The sequence below is a fragment of the Pseudonaja textilis genome, chromosome 2 (assembly GCF_049901715.1).
Source record: "Pseudonaja textilis isolate UNSWEBS1 chromosome 2, rPseTex1.2, whole genome shotgun sequence".
NCBI lineage: Eukaryota > Metazoa > Chordata > Lepidosauria > Squamata > Elapidae > Pseudonaja > Pseudonaja textilis.
The window spans coordinates 72,448,890-72,471,079 of NC_141991.1; the positions used below are offsets into that span (position 1 = coordinate 72,448,890).

The following is a 22,190-nucleotide window of genomic DNA, read 5'->3' on the forward strand; positions in this document are numbered from 1 at the left end:
CCGGGAAATACTGTAGCACTGAGACTGTATAGAAGAAATACTGTACCACAGAGACTATATTTTACACATCCCTGATTTCTGTTAATAGTCATTGGTGCTGGAAAAAGGTTCTTCTGAGAGATAATTGCACTGTGAGTGGATTCTGCCAGTATAAAATGTTTCAAGCCAATTTATGAAACCTCATTGTATTTCCCAGAGACTAAATCATGGTACTTGGCTACATGTATCTCTCGGCAGTTTAACTGCTTCGAGGCCTTTTGGGTCAGTGATAACGATGGTCTCTGTGTTCTCCTAAATCCCAGTATGAGGAGGATAAAATTGTCATCATGTTACTTATTGTAAGCTAATTGCAGCACGTTTGCAGCTATTCCCTGATTTCATCAAAAGGATTTGGGGTGCGTGTGAGGAGGCAAGGGTGTGATTTTTGAAGTTGGTAAGCTGGGTTCTTCCACCAAGCACTTCTGTGCATTAAATGTTGTTATTAAATGCACCGTTGCGTATTAGGATGCTAAGAAATTAAAATGAGGTCTGTATTCTGGATTACGTTTATGATACATGTATTTACCCCAAACGTATTCAGTGTCCTGTTATCTAAGGAAGATAATGAAATTAGAGAGGAGAAATAAATGAAGCACAAAGGTAGCAGAGGCAGGAACAGGCATCAGGTAGAATTGTCTTTTGGCATCAGCAAAGAACAGAGAAGGTGAGCATGTCATATTGGAGGCTCTGGATGCAGAGAAGACAGAGGAAAAACACCCTTCAGAGCAAAGAAGTAAGGCAAAGAAGAAGCCAGAGATTGGATGTTCATAGAGTTTCTGAGCATGAGGGGAAAAAAAGAAAGCATATCTTCCTGCTTCAGTCAAGCTTCTGCTAATAATCTTCTAAGGCTCCTATCCTTGGACTATTTTCATATTCTTTTGTGGGCTAAATTCACACACTGCCGAACAACTCCAATTGCACAAGTTCTATCAGCTTAGCCGAGATAAGCTGGCATTAGGCTAAATTGGTTTTTTTCCAAAAAAAAAAAAAAAGCCTGCTCACTTTTGTTAGTGGATAATGTAACTTGGCCTATTACGGTTTGAGAGGTGGTACTTTTATGCAAGATCTATTTGCACACACAACCCATGAAGCTGTCTTCATTTGGCTTTTTTTTCTCTCTCTCCTCTTTTCTTTGCATACCACCAATCAGAAGCGAATGACGACGCATATCTTTTTGCCCAAACCCTGGCGCACTCTTTTAAAATCTATTTCTTATAGTAAAAAGAAGGTTTCCACACCTGAGGCTCAATCCCTGCATTCTTGGTGGAGTAAGATGGTCTTGGAGCTTGGAACACCCCTTTAGCTCTTGGAGACAAAATTTTGGAAGAGTAATCAAACGATGCCTCTGGGGATGTTTCAGCATTTGCTCTGATCTTCTGAAATGGAAACATGTTTCCAGGTAACGGAGTGAAGAGGCCAGGCAATGTTCTGCTTGGGCTGGGCTGGACAGGTGGGTACAACAGAGGAGAAGATGCCAAGGGCGAAGTAGAGGAAGAAGCCTGTCTCATATAACCCCCTTCAGGGACTACTGATCTCATGGGCTCTTTGACTGGGGAACGAACAAACAAGGGAGACTGAAGCTGGTAAGGCTGTTGCTTGGAGATGTCCTTTTTGGAGAGCTGGCTTTCTGTCAAGTTGCTGTTGTAGAAAGATACAGGAGGACCTTTTGGAGATCTTGAGGGACTTTTGAGGGTAGGTTGGAATGCCACAGGGGAGAGATGAGTTTCTGAAGTATACTTCCAGGATGGAGGAAGAGACATAGTAGGTGAAGGTGATCTTGCTATATCTGGATGTGACGGGGCTTCAATGACGTACTTCTGCATTCTTGATTGCCTCTTGGCAAACAGTTCTGCCCCCTTTCCTTTCGCCTCTGATAGGCTCTGGTTGGAACTTATTTTAGGTTTAGGCTGTATTTTTGGTGATCTTAAACACGAAGACCACTCTGGTGGAGGATCTCCAAGGGACTGAGTGGGTCCATGTAACGATCTATCTTCAGTTAGAAAGTTAGAGGCATCGGCACCCAATGCAAACGATTCGTCTTCAGGAACTGCTCCTCCTTGTCCTTTCTGCTTCTTTTTATTATCTGAGGTCTGTACTAAATTCAAAAGATCTGGATTAGGACCCACTTTTGGCTTCTCAACAAAGGTGAACATGGACTTCTTAGGTGTTCTGCGGGCTGCAGATTCCTCCAGAATGCCCGTTTTATCTGGAGGAGGTGCTTTGTCCTCTCTGAATTGAGGTCCTGGGCTGCTGTCTTTGGGCCTAATTTCAGGCGGGACCAGGATTTTCTGTTCTTGACTAGGATACAGCGCTGAGTAAGCTGGAGGTGACCTGACCCTCGTCACCGGAGGAGGGCTGGAAAATGTTTCTGCATAGGTGGGCGGTGGAGGAATCTCCGCCACTGGGCCCTTCTCTGCTGGCGAGAGGATTTTAGCTAGTGACTGAGTGCCAAAAGGTCTTGCAGTTCGGTTCTTCACTGGTTGGGGCTTAGACAAAGTCAGGCGCACTTCACAGTACTGCCTATGATTTTGTGTGCTGGCTTCATTAAGACATACATCGGTGGCTTTTCCGGTGTCAGCGGTGGGAAAAAGGTTCTCATTTTCAGTGACTAACTCATCCTGTTCCATGTAGGGCACCTCTCCATTTTCCTTTCTGTCAATGACTGGTTCATTCAGTGTCTTGTTGAAGACAATATTATTCTCCCTATCAATGACAGCTGCGTACAGATCTTTGTCAGGGATATTGTTGTTTTTCTCACTACCTATGGGTAGATATGGTTCTTTATCGAGAACATTATTTTCCTGATCCATATGCAGAAGATACAGTTCTTTTTCAAGAATGGTATCTTTTTTCTCAATGTTAGGAGTAGCCTCATCCTCAGTCTTAGCTGGGATATTTTCTGTATTGCCCATAATTGGTCCTTGGTCAACCATAGGCATTTTTTCAAACTCAGTGAGAGGCTCATGTATTCCATTGGTTGAAGTTGTCGTATTCTCTTTAAGGTATACACTGAGTGGGATCTGCTGAAATTCTTCCTCTGGAATATCTTTGGAGGATGTTGCGTTTGTTGAATAAAGAATCATCTCACTCTTTTCCTTATTCCAAGGAAGGCCCTGTGCATTGTCTAGGGGATGTTCCACACCCAGTTCCTCCTCGTATTTTTCCATGGTGACTTTTTGCCCCCAGCGTCCAAAATTCTTGAGGCAGAATGAAGCGTTCAGCTTCTTGTTCAGTTTCGGAGTCTGCTTCAGATGTGATTCCTCTCCATGGCTCAGAGTGCAAGGTTGAGTGACAGCTTTGGGGTCTTTCTCTGCAGCTCCTCGTTCTGGGTTGGTTGGCTTTGGGGCTCCTAAGGTGAATGCATTCACTCGCTGCTTGCGTCTGTGAAACAGCAGGACTCCTTTGGAATTGGAACTTGGGGGATTGGTCAACTGAGCAACAATTCTTTGGCTCCTCTCTTTGGCTTCCTTCAGCTCTGTTTCAGACAAGCTTGCACTTCTTGAGATATCTGAGGAAGAAGAAACATACAGAGTACAAAGTTATACATGGGTATGGAATCCCGGAAGTGCACCCCAGCTCACTTTCCATCTATTTTTAAAAGAAAGAACTCTAACATGATTCATTAACATGATTAATAGTCCCTCCTATTTGTGTGCTGCATTAGACGTCTTATTTGTAATTCATTCAAAAGGCTGAACCATCCGAGAAGGCAGAAAACATACCAATGGATCAGTAGCCAGAGAACCTATGTTCAGATGCTAAACCAGAGAAGCACAGGTTGAAATCCTAACCCTTGCCAGCGTTTGCATGTTACTCTGTGACAAGTCACTGGTGCTGATGCTACCTCTTCATATATAGGTTGCCCTCATGTACAACCACAACTGAGCCCAACATTTCTGTTTTTAAGTGAGACACTTATTAAGTGGGTTTTGCCCCCATTTTATTATCTTTCTTGCCACTGCTATTTAAGTCAATCATTGCGGTTGATAAGTTAGTAACCTAGTTGTTAAGTGAATCTGGCTTCCCCATTGACTTTGCTTGTCAGAAGGTCACAAAAGGGGATCCCATCAGTGGTGGGATTCAAAAAGTTTTACTATCAGTTCTGTGGGTGTGGCTTGGTGGGCATGGCAGGGGAAGGATACTGTAAAATCTCCAGTCAGAGGTGGTATTTGCCGGTTCTCCGAACTACTCAAAATTTCTGCTACTGGTTCTTCAGAATTGGTCAGAACCTGCTAAATACCACCTCTGGATCCCATGACCCTGAGATACTTCAACCATCATAAATACGAACCAGTTGCCAAGCACCTGAATTTTAATCATATAATCAGGGGGGTGCTACAAAGGTTGTAATTGTGAAAAAGGTCATCAGTCACTTTTTTTCCTGTGCCATTGTAACTTTGAACGGTCACTAAACAAACTGTTGTAAGTCAAGGACTACCTGTATGAGTTACCTAGTTAGCAGCAACAAATAACGTTAGCAGCAAAGCTATCCAGATGTATTGTTTTGTATCCTTCAAAAAACCCCAACAAGTTACAAGCAAACTGGTAGCATCCTCATGTGCTGTCTTTAAAGGTCCTTCACAATCAACTGTCTTCTAGATAGATTCAGGTCTAGAATCCCTCAAATGTGCACCCTTGTGGCCGTCAGGATTTGTAATGAGTACTTATAATTCCAACACATCTGTAGTGTATTAATTCAGAAAGGTAATTTTAATTCAGAAAGAATTAAAGGTACCTTTGATTCAGAAAGAATGCAGAGATAGATTGATTCAGAAGCCTGGTTTCCATGGTCAACCAGAAGTGAATGTGGAGTTTTGTCTATCAAGAAGTATGAAGGAAATTAAATCACTCTCAGTTTTGTTAACAAGCATTAGATAGGCTATCCCATGGTCTGCGTCTTATCCCAATAGTAAGTTGTTTTGTTTTTCTATTATTTATGGTATTTACTATTTCAGAGAAGTTGACTGAATAAATAGATAAATTCTATAAATTTAATAAAAACCGATCATTTGAACATTTCTCTCTTACACCTCCTACCTAAATATATCAATTCATATTTTAGTATGGTATATTATATATTGAAAGCTTTTACAAATCATACCAATAATCTAAATAAAAATGCACTGTATCTCTCTGCTCAGTTTATTATATAAGGACTAATACTGAATGGGCAACTGCAAAATTCTCTTCATCTATAGACTTGGATTGGAGAGTCCTTCAAATAGTGGAATAAAATAGTCACCCTAATATTGATACTGGTGTCATCCTTTCCCAAACAGGTGCCCTTCGGATATGTTGGGTCTGCAGATTTCATGACTTTGGATGGCAAAGCCTTCTTGGCTAAAGGTAAAGGAAGTTGATGCTCAAGACAGACAGAGGTCACCTGGTGGAAGGGAACTGATGTAGGTTGGAAAGGAAATCGTATTGCTCACTTCCACCACCCTTTTAGTAAACAAAGGCCAAACTAGTACTATCAAATTGGTATGTGTCAAATAGTTGGGTGCATCCCTACCCTTGGGTGAAGATGTGAATTGCTAACAACAGGAAGCAAGAGAGTAGGGAAGCAACTAGAGACAACAGTTAGCAATAACAGTGAAAAGACATCAACAGTTCTTCTTTCCTCCCTTCCATTTTCACAGGGATCAACTTAAAAGCAGGGTACTGCACATGTTTCACAGATTCCAAAAATATTTAATCACATAAAGCCTGCAAACTGTAATTAGAACAATTATATAAACATATTTGTGTATGGCATGAATAGAGCGCCTGAAATAGATTGCCTAAAATAAAACCAATGTACATTAGTCTTCCTCACTGAGGGTGTTTATCATAAAGCAAATTGACATCAGTCTGGAGCTGAGATAGGAACCTATACCAGTGCCGCTCAGCCTCAGCAATTTAAAGATGTGTGAACTTGAGCTGCCAGAATTCCCCAGCCGGCATGCTAATCTATATCAATCACGTCCCTACAGATTGTAAATTATACTGAACTGAAGGAATTTGCCACCTGTATGGCACCTTTTCAATTTGCCACCTGCACAGCACCTGATTTCATTTTCTACAACAATTTACATGGGCTTCAGTGCTCCTGCTCTAATGGAATGTGTATGTGATTGCTGTTAAAGATTTTATAACACTTTGCTTTAGAATAGGAAAAAAAAATCTAGACTTTCTACTCTTTTCTATACAGGACCTGTTTTTTGCAAATGGAATACAAATGTCACAAGAGAAAGTTGCAGCCTTCTTTGTATGCCATTTTTGCTTTGCAATTGTAAATGATTGCATGCAAAAGGAATTTATTGAAAGACTTCAAAGTTTCAAGTTGCAGTTCATTGGGTTTCAAACACCCTGTACAAACACGCTCTAAGCAGGAAATTGGCCCGCTCTAAACTGTCTCACAGAATTCCCTCTGCAGAGGCCAAACGAAGTACAAAGTGCTTGGTTATAATAAAAAAAAATAGGAAAATAAACCATTGCCTCTACATTGCTAGAAGCTCACTTCTAATACAATTGATGCACAGGGTTGATCTAATTATTTTGCTTGAATTTAACACAAGATGGCAGCGCCTGAAAACAAATCTGTACAGATTGGGGCCTTTTAATGTACTTTCCTACAAGCACTGATTCAAACCCAATTAGTCAAGCCACTTCCTAGAATAGAGCCTACTTAGCATCTCATAAAACCCTGATACTTAGGTCATTTGCCTGCCCTCCCTAAGCTACCTAGGGGAAGTGGGAAGTTGACAAGCTTTTCAAAAGATCTGCCTATGGGTCATGGCAAAAGTTGCTATTAACAAAGGATGTGAAAGGACACTGAATGCATTTTCTGTGGGTGAGCCATTTCCTATGAGCCGTTTTCCTAAAATGGCCATGACTTAGCACCACTTGCAAGAGGAAATATCAGAAACAAGGAATGGTTATAAAAAGCTTACCACCAAACTGCTGACATTCTTGCTGGGGAAGATGGTCTCCCAAGCACACAATTCTCTAAGTTCCTCATTCTGATCTCAGTTTCCCAAATGGGTCAGGACCAGATCACCTCTTATTGTTTTTAAAAATCATTAAGAGTCCAATGAAGGTTCTTTGAACAAATCAAAAGGAGCCATGCTCAGTTACTTTAACTAAGCACCATAATTAAGTAATCCATGTTACAACCTGCCTTCTGAAGTGATACTTAATTAAATGATTCTGGTTGTGGTTATGATAGTCCTAAACTTGAAGACTTAATAACAAGCCTTCCTAGCCAAATGATACTCCAACCTTTTTCCCATGCCTTCAGATATATGAGTACATCTTACGTTCAGTTTTCTACTTGGATATACCAGAACTATAAGAACCCAACTAAGAAACCATGAAAGATGATTAAGAAATCAGTCACAAAAGATGATAAAAAAGAGAAAAGAATTTTGGAAGTGAGAAGTAGGTGTGGTAGCAGAAGTAGGATGAACAAAGAGGAATCAAAATGATAAAAAGGAAGCAGAGAAGGATCTTGGGAAGAAAGTCAGGTAAATAGCAGCTCACCTATAGTTATTTTATGAGTACCGTATTTCCCCATGTATAAGCCACCCCTTTTTTCCAAAATTTTCAAGCCCAAAAAGTAGGGGGGTGGCATATACAAAGCAGGTACACTTTTTATACGTGAAAAATGCATAAAATAATAAAGTAGGAATAAACTGGTTTTCCAGCAGTATGCTATACTTTTTGTAAAAATTGTACGTGATGATACGATTACGAGTGCGAGTATGCGATAGAAATGCATACGCTAGGCATCGGCCTGAATGCTTCGTTCCTCTCTCGTTCCGATGCGTGAGATTGCTAGCGTCACCCGCACCGCTTCGGCGTCATGACCGAAGTTGTAGATCTAGACGGCGAATTTTGTTTCTTTGTAAATTTTCTTTCTTCATAACTTGTTTCTCTAATAAAATATTTTTTCAAAACTTCACAGTCCAAAAATTGGGGGTGGCTTATACAAAGGGGGTGCTTATACATGGGGAAATACGGTAATAGGCTAGTTTGATTGTTTTTATCCCTGTTGGTTTGCATTGTTTTACTGGCTGTACACTGCCCAGAATTGGTTTAGATGGGCAGCTGTACAAATGTCTTAAATTAATAAATACATTTACCTCTTAATTATTAAAAGGATAACAAGGAGAGAATGCAGTAGAGATTGCCTGAAAATTATTGACACCTGTTCCAAGAAACTTGCCATTGATGAAAAATAAGGGGGAATCAAAGATGAGGATTCAAATGCAGGAAAGAAGGGTGGGATTAAGAAAGCCGTTCTAGACCCTATCAAGTGGAAGTTCTGCACTTTGGTTGTATTAGTTTGATTTCCAAATCTGCACAGGTATTTCAAAGGGCTACAGTCATATTCATACACAAAATGAACCTAAGAGGCATGGGAATGTGTTGTTGAGAGTAAAATACTTTTCATGTTGTTTTCACATGACTTTATGATCTTAGTGAATAAGATGCAGAAGCCAAGTGGTCTTGAATAACAGGCCTCCCTCATACCAATGCTATGATGGGAGGGGCAAGGACCTAGCTGTCTAACATGAGAAATCCTTCCATGGCTGCTTTCCAAAGGCTTTTCCTGTTAGAATTGGCTTCCTCTTGTCCTTATTTCACCTGCACTAAGACTAGAGGATGGCTGCCTTGTGGCTGGGAGATCGGTCCATGTTAAGGACTGCAAATATATTGTCCTTTCTTACTGATCATCATGTCTGTCCTTTTAGATTGCACTGAAGATGGTCATTATCAGGGGAATTTGGGAGTCCATATGAAACCTTATAAGAAAAAGGTACAATTCTTACAGTAATCCCTTCTGTTATTTTGAATTGGTTAATGCAATTATTATTTTAGCACCCCTTCACAATAATTAAGATTAAATACATTGTGAAGCATGATCATCTACTGTAAGAGCCTTGGTGGCGCATTGGTTAGAATGCAGTACTGCAGGCTACTTCTGCTATCTGCCGGCTGCCTGCAATTTGGCAGACCGAATCTCACCAGGCTCAAGGTTGACTCAGCCTTCCATCCTTCCGAGGTGGGTAAAATGAGGACCCAGATTGTTGGGGGCAATATGCTGGCTCTCTAAACCGCTTTGAGAGGGCTGTATGACATCAATATAATATAATTCAGCTATTTCTGCCAATGTTTCCCTTCAGTTCTGTTAATTCATATTATCTTCTCCCCCCCTCCCCCTCTCCGCCCCTTCAGGCCCTTTCCAGATCATGATTTTACTGTGTAATGATCCTTTCCTAATTTACTGACTTTTACAGTAGGTCCAAAGAACTAACATCTTTTCATTTCTAACTTTTTCCAATCCTTCTTCCACCCCCCACCCCCGCAATCCAAAGATACTTTGAGGAGGAAAAGAATGAGAAGCCTAATGCCTTTTAATAGGAAAGCACTAGGAGCTGTCTGCCAGGAAGCATTTTTACTTGGAAATATTTTTCTAAGGAAAAAGTAGCAGACTTCATGTTCCCCAAAAGGCCTTACAGAAGGAAAAGAAAATAACTTGTCCCTTGCAAAAGAGCCAAAATATTAGGTGGTCCTTTAGGGTCTTTCAATAGGGTTACTTCAATGAGTCCCTCTGCGCTATTGGCAGTTTGAAATTAAGGACAAAGTGACAAATTCCCTTACCTATTTATTAATTCATTTTTAATTGTACTTTAATGACACATAGCAAAGAAAGCAACAAGGAATTAAACATACCATGCGAGGCTTATTATGAGTTATTAAAGTTTTTTTTCCAACTTAACCACAATTATATATTAGGTCCTGACTGATTTTTAAAATGAACTAAGAGGAAATGTGTAAATAAAACTAAGTTATATGATCGAAACGAAGTCTACCCAAGTGCTCAAGAAGAGTTACATCTCTGCGTCTCTGAGCTGTTTATATAGACCAAGATCAAACTATGTGGCTCTATTCCAGGGGATGCTCAACTTCCTGCTACCGTGTTTCTCACAAAATAAGGCCGGGCCTTATTTTTTTTGACCCCCGGAAAAATGGCTAGGCCGTCTTTTTGGGGGTGACTTAATTCCCCGCCCTTACATCCTCGGGCGGGCGGGCAGCGACAGCTTGGATGGTGACCTCGGCATTGGTGGGGCACTTTGTATCGGGAGATCTTCCACCACCATTGCTTTCCCTTCTCCCTGTGCTGCTGTGGTGTTTAGAGCAACGCCGCAGCATTTGGCACAGCCACACGCGGCCAGCCAGGGCTCCTCCCTGCAACCGGAGCCTAGCGGAGACACTTGGCTTCAGGTGCTCCTGTCACCGCCTTCCCTTTGCCTTCTAAGGCAAAGCCAATTCTTTTAAAAATGATGCCCTTCTACTGGTATGACAAAACCTCCCCTGCCCGAGAGGGCAGCCCAACCCCATGTGGGAAGGTGATTCTCCCGGGGCTGCAGCGCAGGATCAGCCCACCCCGGGAGGAGCGCCCAGCTGCCATCCCTGCCTGGCGCCGGGCAGAGTGTGAAGAGCTTCGCTTGGGGCGCCCAGTGCAGCTGACAGGCAGCCCCTCCTGCTTGGCAGCGGAGCTCTTGCCAAGGCAGTGAGTACCTCCCCACCGGGCCCTCCATTCATCCTGCCAGGGCTGCGCCAGAGCCGTGTGGGCTGGGCAGAGCCGGGAAAGTGATCCGCGGGTGCATGCCCACCTGCCAAGCGAAAGAGCTGGGCCGACCCAAGCTTGGCTTCCTTCCCAAGTCTCTCCAGCCTGAACCTGAAGGGGCCACCGCCTGAGACAGTGATAGCACCCACCCATCCATGGACAGGGAGGCAAGGCGACGGCCTGCACCTTGTCCTCCTCCAAGCTGAGCCCTGCTGAGTGAGCGCCTCTGCCTGATGCCCGTGCCACTGCAGCGTTTGGAGCTGCCAGTGCATTTGGAGATGTGTGGGGATGGGGACAGGCTGGGCGAGGGGTGGAAAGGATGGGTGGCTTCGGGCTCTCCCTGCAGGACCCGCCGGCCAGGGAAGCAGTGCTGCCGTCGCCTCGCCTCCCTGTCCATGGATGGGTGGGTGCTATCACTGCCTTGGGTGGCCTTTCCCAGTGGCCCCTTTGGGGTTGGGCTGGAGGGACTTGGGAAGCCAAGCTCAGGGCAGCCCAGCTCTTTCGCTTGGCAGGTGGGTGCGCACTCGCAGCTCACTTTCCTGGCTCTGCCCAGCCTGCATGGCTCTGGTGAGGCCCTGGCAGGATAAGCAGAGGGCCCAGCAGGGAGGCACTTGCTGCCTTGGTGAGAGCTCTGCAGCTGGGCAGGAGGGCCCGCCTGTGAGCTGCTTTGGGTGCCTCAGGCGAAGTTCTTCATGCTCTGCCTGGTGCCAGGCAGGGATGGTGGCTGGGCACTTCTCCTGGGGTGGGCCGATCCTGCACTGCGGCCCTGGGAGATTCGCCTCCCCACAGGGGGGGAGGCAAAGGAAGGTGGTGACAGGAGCGCCTGAAGCCGAGTGTCTCCGCCGGGCTCCGGTTGCAGGGAGGAGCCCTGGCTAGCCACATGTGGCTGTGCCAAACACCACGGCATTGCTCTAAACGCTGCGGCAGCACAGGGAGAAGGGAAAGCAACAGTGGCAGAAGGTCTCCCGATACAAAGTGCCCCACCAATACCAAAATCAACGCAGGCAGCACCATATCCAGGTATGCAACAAAAGTACTTCCTAACGGCAACCCCCCCTACCATTCCCAACCATTTCGCATGTTTAATATAGGCCTTAATTTGGGGGGAGGGGCTTTATTTGATTTTATGCCTATAAAACATGCTGGGACTTGCTATTGGGGGAGGCCGTATTGTTGGAGAAACACGGTAGGTCCCATAATATATTGCACTGCACCTTTTACGTTATTACAGCTCTGTCATTCCCTCTTATTTCTGAAAATGGTGTTATTGTATTTTCATAAATGTCATATTCCAATATTGCTATTTCAATACATAACACAAAAGAACACAATAACAATCATTTTCCATATTTAAGGCCTCTGTTCAGAGGTTCAGCAGGTTCTGACCGGTTCTGGAGAACTGGTAGCAGAAATTTTGAGTAGTTCAGAGAACTGGCAAATCCCACCTCTTTTACAGTATCCTTCCCCTGCCATGCCCATCAAACCACACCCACAGAACCAGTAGTAAAAAAATTTGAATCCCACCACTGCCTGTGTTACGTAAGAACTTCCCACATGCAGCAGGTAACATGAAGGGATAAACCTGGAGTCACTTAGTTGACTTTTTCTTAATGTATGATGCAATTATTCAGACTGGAAATAAGCATTCTTTTTGTTGCACACTGCAGTAACTCATGCCACTGGCATTTAATAATAATAAAAAATCCAATTCAATTATTATTAATCACCTTGATAGCAATGTATCATACATTGAGGCCAGAAGTGGTATTCAGCAGGTTCTGACCAGTTCTGGAGAACCGGTAGTGGAAATTTTGGGTAGTTCAGAGAACTGGCAAATCCCACCTCTGACTGGAGATTTTACAGTATCCTTCCCTTGCCACGCCCACCAAGCCACACCCACAGAACCTGTAGTAAAATTTTTTGAATCCCACCACTGATTGAGGCCCTAAGTCATAGAGTTGATCACTGCCCAGAGAACCTCCTAGAGCAGGGGTGTCAAATTCGTGGCCTGCAGACCGGATGCATCACACACTGGCCATGCTCACCCTCAGTTTAGCAAAGTGGGGGGGAAGTCATGATACGTCACGTGACGACAATGTGATGCCACGAGTTTGACACCCCTGTCCTAGAGGGAGATGGGAAGTCTAGAAACATGAAATATAAATATTAAATAAACACATTTAGAAACATAAATAAATACATAAATTGTAAAACTGGGGGTTTCCAAACGTTGAATGAGTTGGTAATGTTCCAATGTTGGTAACATTGAAATGTCTTTCCCTGGAGAACAGAGAGACTTTGTGATGGCTCCCTTACTGTGGTTAACATCCACCCCCCTTGTTTTGTGTGCTTTTTTATAGTAATTGTGATTGTTTTTATGCGTTTGTTGTTTTTTAATTAAGTGTTGTACGCAGAAAGAATCATTTCATGTGAGCTGGGTTATACAAATAGGGTAAGTAAAATAAATAAAAATAAATTGTTGCTGCAGTTTAGTAGCTGGAGCAGCTTCCCTGAGCCTGGCCTTCTCACCAGATATGGTGAGACTCTAGAATTCAACAATCCAGTCAGTATGCTAAGCATTATTATACTCCCATAACATCTGGTTGGCAACAAGCTGGGCAAGGGCTAAGCAGAGCAAATTTCTACAGTGCTTTAACATTCAACTTAGCAAGTGTATTAAGAGGAAATACAACAGTTGAAATAATAATAATAATAATAATAATAATAATAATAATAATAATAATAATAATAATAATAATAATAAGCCTTTTTTGTCAACTTGCTGGTAATTCCTATTATTTCACCACACATTTTTACATCAGTTCTTTCAGCAACCAGTAATGGAGGAGATAAAGGATTTGGGGAGACAAGGGGGACCTGGAAATCCTATTTCTAACAAGAATACAACCACACTTGAATTGTATTATTTTTTCATCCTGAGAGATTTCTTGAGTAAAACCCCAAGTGTGGGAGTATCAGCTCCCAATGGAAACTATTTACTGTTTCCTTTTAGTTCTTTTCCTGATTAAAAATCACCCAGTCCTTGTGGCGCTTTCTCATACACATAAGATAGCAAGGAATTTTTTTTTTTGTCCCAAAGGAGAAAAAGAAAAATGGAAGCAATTCCATGCACATGGGTATTGATGTGTTGTTGTTCAAAGGGCAGATGAAGATCAGGAAACAAAAAAAAATTAAACAGCTTCCTGTTCTTCCTCCTTCCTCATCCCTGCTGCTTTTTTGTCCTACACGGCCACTTTACAAGGAAATAAACCTGAGAATAATAACCACTGAGTTTATTTTCTTTATTTATTAATCAAAGTTACATTTTACTGAAAGTGACTCTTGGAACAATCGGATAAAAAGCAACAAATAAAAACAAAAATATAACAATCCATATTTAATAAATCTCATAAAAGCAAAAGATACAAACCACAAGAGACAGAGGATAAAAATGGCTACCTCAGCAATGGAGCCAAATCTGAGCCAATCTTCTGTTCCCTGGGAGTCCCAGGCCTGATAACATAACCAGATCTTGATGGCCTTCCAGAATATCTAAAGGATGAGCTAATCTAATTTCAAGGGGAAGAATATTCCATAAGGCAGGTACCATGGCAGAAAAGACACATCTCCTGGGACCGATCAAGTGAAAGTCACTAGTTGATGGCACCCACAACATGCCTACTCTACTAGATCTAATGGGATGGGTTGCTATAACTGAGGAGTTACATTTTTGAAGGTTCTGTCTTAAGGTCCAGATTCCACAAGCAACCTGGTTCCCATCTGTATTGCAAAATATGTATAAAATAAGCTATAAATACATAAACATTTGGGCAATACCAAAACAAGCATGGGCATTATTTGTGGCTGATTTGCCAAGAAAAAGATAGTGAAAGGAAGGATGGCTTGTCAATCCATTCTATCTTTTTGAAACAGGAGAGAAAACCACAAAACACAATCAAAACAAGATTTTCAGGAGAGGGCTATATTATATTGGTTTTCTACAGAGTAGCCGTTTCCCATAAGTCTTCACTGCATTATGTTTTATGCAGCAGGAAACAGACTTATTGAATCCAGCATACTAGAGTAGCTTCTTCTGGAAGCATTAACATTTTGTAGCAAATTAGAAATTCAGTCAAAACAAATGATGATTGGCTGCACTTAAAAAGGTAGCTTGCTTCAATTATGGTCTTCTTCTCTCTTTTTTTTTGCAACTAACTTACATCTGGATACTACGACACAAGAGAGGGAGCTGAAAAGTTCCACACCATAATAACTGAATGATTTATAGTAATGAATAAATGCCTATTTATGCATTCCACCAGATATTCATTTTTATTCACCCCAAGTACTGTTCAAAGTAGTTTGAGATGCTCTTACAAAAGTCAATTGACTTAGTATATGCATATTGGATAATTAGAGGAGAGCCAAAAGGTTGTTCAGTGCTGCGTGTTGCTCCTTGAATCAACATTTCCCCACCAATTAGTTTATAAATAATGAAACATCATCACATAAGACATAAAAACAAACATGGATAATATAAAACCAAATGTGAAGATTCATGCACCTGAGATTCACTGTTACAATGTATATAATTGTATCAGATATACCTACTTATTTTCGTCATTGCCAAAGGCCTTTAGAAACATTTGTCTGAAATATACAGGGTCTCCAGTTTGAGCAGAGGGTTAGACTAGAAGACCTTCAGGGTCCCTTCCAGCTCTGTTATTCTGTTAAAATCAAGAGTTGTCTTACATCGTTCGAGCTATACCATACTGTCTTTTGCCTTGATTGGGCAAATGATTCATACGGTTTCATGAAGGATTCCTACCCCCCTTCTGACATGGGTCCACAAACAAAGCAAAACAACAAAAAAGAAAACCACCCTAGAAACTTTTGCAAAGCATTCACCTACTATTGAACTACAGTATGCCTTTTCTTTTGCATCTTAGAAAGAGATTTGTCTCTTAAGACAATCAGTTCCCAAACATTTCAGTGACTAATGAAAATAGATCCAATCCAAGGTTGTTGTTCTTTTTTTTTCAAAACAATCTAGTTTTACAGTAAATAGAACTCAAATACTTGTGGTCTACTAAGCTTACATTTCAATCTTCTGCTTATTCCGAGATTCATCAGGGCTCAAGACTATAACCTTAATCATACAGAATAAGGTTCCCCAAACTTGACAACTTTAAGACTTGTGGACTTCTACTCCCAGAATTCTCCAGCCAGCTGGGAGTTGAAGTCCACAAGTCTTAAAGTTGTCAAGTTTGGAGACTTCTGATACAGAAGAATAGCAGCATATATCAAGAAAATCCCTGGAAGAAAGCCACCATTTGAGCATAGAACAGTGGTAGGCAGACACTCAGACCTTATATCACAAACTCTTTTCAGAAGGACATATGAGCCATGGTGGCACAGTAGCTAGAATGTAGTATTGCAGGCTAAATCTGCATTCCCAGTGTCAGGAGTTTGATCCTGACGGACTCAATGTTGACTCAGCCTTCCATCCTAATGAGGTTAGTTAAAACAAGGACCCAGATTGTTGGGGGCAATATGCTGACTCTGTAAACTGCTTAGAGAGGGCTGTAGAGCACTATAAAGCGATATATACGTCTAAGTGTTATTGCTATATAAAATATTGCATATTTTCTATTGATTTATTTAAATCTTCATGGTTTTTAGATAAGACAAAATCCATTCTCTTTAATGAATACATATATCTGGAATTTAAATAAGTGCCTAAGAAAAGTCCACAGAGTTTTACCTATTATTCTGTGTGATACAAAAAAAAAAAAAAAAACTCATCAGGGTAAATCTAGCAGTTTGAAAGCATGTAAAAATGCAAGTAGAATAATAGGGACTGCTTTGGTGGGAAGGTAACAGCATTCCATACACCTTTGGTGTTTAGTCATGTCATCCAAATGACCATGGAGACATCTTTGGACAGCACTGACTCTTTGGCTTTGTAACAGTGATGAGCACCACTCCCTACAGCTGGAAATGACTGCACGTATGTGTGAGAGGAACCTTTATTTTATTATTTCATTGGTTTTTGAGGAATCTCTGCATATATCACACCTGTTGGATTAGATAGAACGGAAGAAGCTCTGGCAAGGTGAGGACCATGTACAGAGATCTCGGCAGGGATAAATCTATGATAGCTGGTGTTTCCAGTCAACATTAAGCATGTAATGGGACATTTTGGATATGGGACAACAGCTGGAATATTGCCTTGAATTCTCTGGACACAGATGTGCTCCTTACTCAAGAGCCTCCAGGATTGACCCTTCAGGCTGGCAGACTTTGGAATTTGTGCAATATCTATCTCTTTATTCACCCCACCTTTAATTTAGGAATGCTTTCTAAATAAATAATATCCCTCAACACTGTCCAACTATTTACAAGTCTGCATTACTATTGATCTTCTCATCATTCCTTATCACCCATCCCCTCCCACTTGTGACTGTATGACTGTAACTTTGTCGTTTGTATCCTTATGATTTATATTGACTGTTTCCTAGTATGATTTGATTGCTTATTGTACCCTATGACTATTATTAAGTGTTGTACCTGATGATTCTTGACTCTTGATGAATGTATCTTTTCTTTTATGTACACTGAAAGCATTTGCACCAAGACAAATTCCTTGTGTGTCCAATCACACTTGGTCAATAAAGAATTCTATTTTATCTATTCTATCCAAAGAATCAACTAGTTAAAATATGGCCTCCTCACATTATTGAAACTTCAAAAAAGTTGTTTGTTAATTATTTTTTTAAGTGTACCAAGCAACAGAGAGAGCTAGGAACTTTTCCTCTCACAATATAATAGCCCCAAAAGGCAAAGGAGTGGAAAACCTGATGACAACATACTGATGATGAAAATAAGCCCATGATGCTCAACTCACACTGCTGGCATTTTTGGAGGTCTTTAAACATCATAGTAGCAGGTAGGACTGCTCAGCTAATGAGGAGTGGCACCTAAGCTGCTAAGGATAGTTACAGTGCAAATTATAATAATAAAATGGTAAATTCAGACTTGAATCAGCAAGGCAATGAAATACAAACTATTCTGTTTATTTTGAAATGTTTATTATTTCAGGTTCATTTTACTTGGCTACAGCACTAAAAAATGTTTCCTCGTCTGACCAGAGAGGCTGACCTTGGCTTGAGAAGGGCCAGTGGAGGCCTGGATTCCATCCTCCAGTGGTTCATCCTTTAAAGTGCTTGTCTTCTTAAAATGCAAAAGAATGTTCACTGCAGAATGCTGGAGTTGTTAAGAACCAAACCACAGGGGCCAAAAGATTGGGAATGTTATGCCTTGAAAGATAAACTGTTCTAAAAACACACCCGACATTTTTTCCCTCCAAAGTTCCTTGACAAATTATGCTCTTACAAGAACCATTTTCTGAATCTCTTGAAATTATTCTTACTTAGGAAAACTTATAACCTGTTACTATTCTTTTTTCTTTTTTGTATGTCATGTGCTTCAGAACTTTTCTCATAACCATATGTAAGACACAGTAGGCTCTTTCTATGCAAGCTTCTGGAATGAATTAGAAGGAACTGAACTCAACACTTACTTAAAGAGACTCAATAAATTATGGGAGTCCTTCCTGATAGCTTTAAAAGACTCTTTTATTGGACTTTGAATTGTTTCTTACTCAGCTGAGTTACCATTCTTTGAAATCTATACCATCTCACTTGACATGGAAATACCTGGCCCATAGAATCGCCAAGAGTCAGATACAGCTGAATGAATATCATCATCATCATCATCACCACCACCACCACCACCTCACTTAGGTTGAGCAAGTTTTGAAAGTGACCAAACATATAAGAATGCTTTTATAGGATTGAGCACTTTGATCTTCCATCTCTGTAGGCAGTTACTTGATGCATTGATGGATGTATCACTGATCTGATATAATTAGCTGTATTAGTTTAATAAGAATACACATGTAGTCGAACCATTCTTATCAACGTGAATGAAGGTGGCTTTTCTTCTCCACTCCACAGAGTAGGAGCCTTTGTCGATGAAAGAGAACTGTGACGAAGGTTAAAATGAACTGCTTCCTCAAATATGTGCACAGCCTTTTTGTTGACATAGTGTAGTTCAGAAATTTTTGCAACTTGCTCCCAAGAAAGATTGTTCCCAAGCTATGTCACATCATGTAACACTGCTTTGTGTGCAGTAACAGAGATCCATAGATATATAGATATCAGCCATGATGGCACAATGATTAGAATGCAGTACTGCAAATTACTTCTGCTGACTGCCAGCTGACTGCAATTTGGCAGTTCGATTCTCACTGGCTCAAGCCTTCCATCCTTCTGAGGTGGGTAAATAAGGAATCTATCTGGAAGGACTCCCATAAACTACTGAGTCTCTTTAAAATGATTGTTGGGGCAATATGCTGACTCTAAACCACTTAGAGAGGGCTGTGAAGCAGTATATGTCTAATTGTGATTGCTATTACTATGGGAGGAGACATATGAAATAAAACCTTTCAGAAATGGAAAGTACACATTCCTGATTACGTTATTAGGCAAGCAATAGATGTCCCTGCATACTGTGAATTGGTGGGTGACTTTATTTGAGGAAGAATTTTCAGGGGTAACCCTCCAACTATGAAATTCACCTACTTTGCTGAATTTCAGACATTTTTTTAATGCCAGGCATTTAACTTATTACCCAAACTTCATTTCCTTGTTACATCTCTAGGAGATGTCTCCTAAAGCTGCTTTTTTTAAAGTATTGGTTGTTTCTAATTCTTTTGTCTCTTTTTCTTTGCTTTTTAAAATTCCCTTGATTTTATGGATTTCTATTTATATATGCCAGCTATACAGCAGAATAATTTTCAAGTTGAACAAATGAATATCCTTGTATTTAGACCCATCTAAAACTCCTATGACTTTTTAATAGTTTGTGTTTCTAAGTAATCAAGCTTCTTCTACACCTCTGCTCTGATCCCAATCATACCATAAATTTCAAACTGAAGGTTATATTTCTGTGACAAAGGAAACAGATCCAGACACTCATTCCCTCTTAGGAGTTGAGAACTGATCTCCTGTTGGAAACAGATAGAGAGCTGCATGTGATTCTCGCATAATTTTATTCCACACTATTATGTTTCATTAAGGTGCTGTTTGTGCTAATGACTTGCCTTAGAAGATTTTGCTTATCATACCTAATTTATTGCCCCAGGTAATAAGCTCTGAATGCTCTGCTCATTATCTGTAACAACTTGGAAACAATTTATATGGGCTTGCATCTCTTCCATTTTAATTTCCCTCCCTCAGGTTTACTTCTGGTTCACTGAATAGCATGTAGTTCAGGTATTCCTCAAGAGAAAGAAAGGGAAAGGAATGGATAAGGGAAGATGATACTGTATGTGGCGCAAAGAATAAATGAGTCCACTGATTTTTGGAAAATAAATGAGAGGGTGGAGATCTTTCATTTACGTAGTTTGGATCATCAACTTTTAGATGATGTCTAAAAGTTGTAATCATGATTCTGTAATCACTTCCACTCTGCTGACACACAGTATTGACTCAAAATAGGATCATAACTCCTACGCCAACCCACTTTTGAAGGTGCCCCCCATTTACTCCTATTAACTTAGTATCATTGGCCACTTAATCAGCCTGATTGGGATATGTACAGTAGGCAGACCTCCAAAACATCCAATAGTTTTGAGTTTAATATTAATAGTTTAATATTCCTGTCGTCCTGTGCTCATTTTTCAGCACTATAAATAGAATGGAAAAAATGCTGAGAAAATTGCTTATACAGGAATGTCCATTCTAGCACATTGTTTACTGCCTTCTTAATCCTGAGCTGCTTCTCTTTGTTCATGCAAATGGAGAATGGTAGAGACTTGTCTCTTGGTTTTCCTGTGAACGGCAGAGCATCAGACTGTTTGCAATCACTAATTACCTGGAAGATAGTAACATCAATTTAAGAAGCTTTTTTTGTGCCTTCTCTGTTGAAGGTATAATTATGTTAGCAGGTCTGGGAAATGTTGTTGTTTCCACATGTGTTTTCTACCAGAAAAATAGAGTGAAAAGAAGGGATGTGGTTTTCTGTATCTGCTGGAGTTGAGAGTGGGGTTTCTCTTTTTTGTTATAAGGCTGAATTCCTGAATAGTTTCTTCTCCAAGAAGCACTTTGCTGAAATATTGGTTAATGAATGGTGTTTCTCATTCCAATGTCACAGGCCGTACCATGTCACCACTCCAGAAGTAATGGATGGCTGCAGATTGTAAGTAGTCCACACATGCCTCTGCCATGAGCTCTTCTACTTTGACAAGTTTGTTAATATCTTTTTGTAGACATTTGACTTATAATGAGTCTTCAAGGAGGAGGTCAAATGTCCAAATCACCAAACTTCAGGCAACTTCAAGCAATGATATGTTGCAGTTCTGATTCCCCAGATATGTTGTTTTGTGGATTTGCTTCAGTGTTCTATCTGTTCAACATTTTGTTAGGTATGAACATGACTTCTCTCTCCGAGCATTTAGAAATCACTGCTACTACTGACTTTAATATTAACCATCTCCCTTAGATGTGATATCAGCTTCTTTGCCAATGCAGGTGATATCTTGGGTTTGATTGGTTCCATCCATTCTTTCTGATTATTTCTGTATCAGGATTTTTGGTACCTTATTGCATATGCTCTTCAAGAAAGACCTGGAACTCAAGTTATTTTGCCTATAGAGAGAATATGAAGATGATAGAGGATAGGATAGGATCAGATAGATAGATAGATAGATAGATAGATAGATAGATAGATAGATAGATAGATAGATAGATGATAGAACTTCATATTACTTCAGGGAAGAAGGAAATAGATTTCTATAACTTAATAAAATTGTAATTCAGGATTGAAATGAGGAGTCCTTGGTGCTCTCTAAGCTTGGTTGTTTTCTTGCAGATGTTTCATTACCCAAACTAGGTAATATCATAAGTAATACTAGCACTGATTTACAGTGATTTCCACAAATTTACAGATAATGGTTAGCTCTGTGATGTGAATGAATGCTGTTAATATACCTTTTAGTCAAGTCAGATTAAATAAAGGCGAATGCATTGCTCAGGTTGTAAAAGAGGCATATGATAAAAAATCTGCCATTGTTCATATAAAGTAGGGAGCCTTGTCCAAGAATGAGTAATAAATGGAGAGTTCTATCATTTCTTCTGTATTCCCATTGTGAAGGGATATGTTTTGCCTGTAAATCAACAGACAACACTGGTATTGCTGGCCTTCTGTCTCTTGTCAATGCAAAATAAATTTCTTCCTAAAATTAACTGATAACACAGGTGATTTTATTTCTTGTACCATCACACTGGGTTTTTACTATTAAAACAGGTCTTTTATTTTTAAATAAGTGATATTTAAGTACCCTCTGCTCTGCATTCCTATTTTATTTTTAATTTCATTTTATACTGGTTCATCTTTTTCTCCAACCCTTTAAATATTTATTCACATTTCCTAATTTTAGGATGACAATCACTTTAGCTTTTACCTCTTCTAA

At 40.6% G+C, this 22,190-nt stretch overlaps 1 protein-coding gene across 1 annotated transcript in view; it reads right to left on the bottom strand.

Annotated features, from left to right (window-relative positions):
* The window catches only part of SYNPO (synaptopodin), a 79,873-nt gene that overhangs the window by 15,964 nt on the left and 41,719 nt on the right, over nucleotides 1-22,190 (bottom strand). The window contains exon 3 of the mRNA XM_026696610.2: nucleotides 1,278-3,547. Coding sequence (XP_026552395.2) covers nucleotides 1,278-3,547 — 2,270 coding nt within the window. The remainder of the gene's footprint in view (nucleotides 1-1,277; nucleotides 3,548-22,190) is intronic.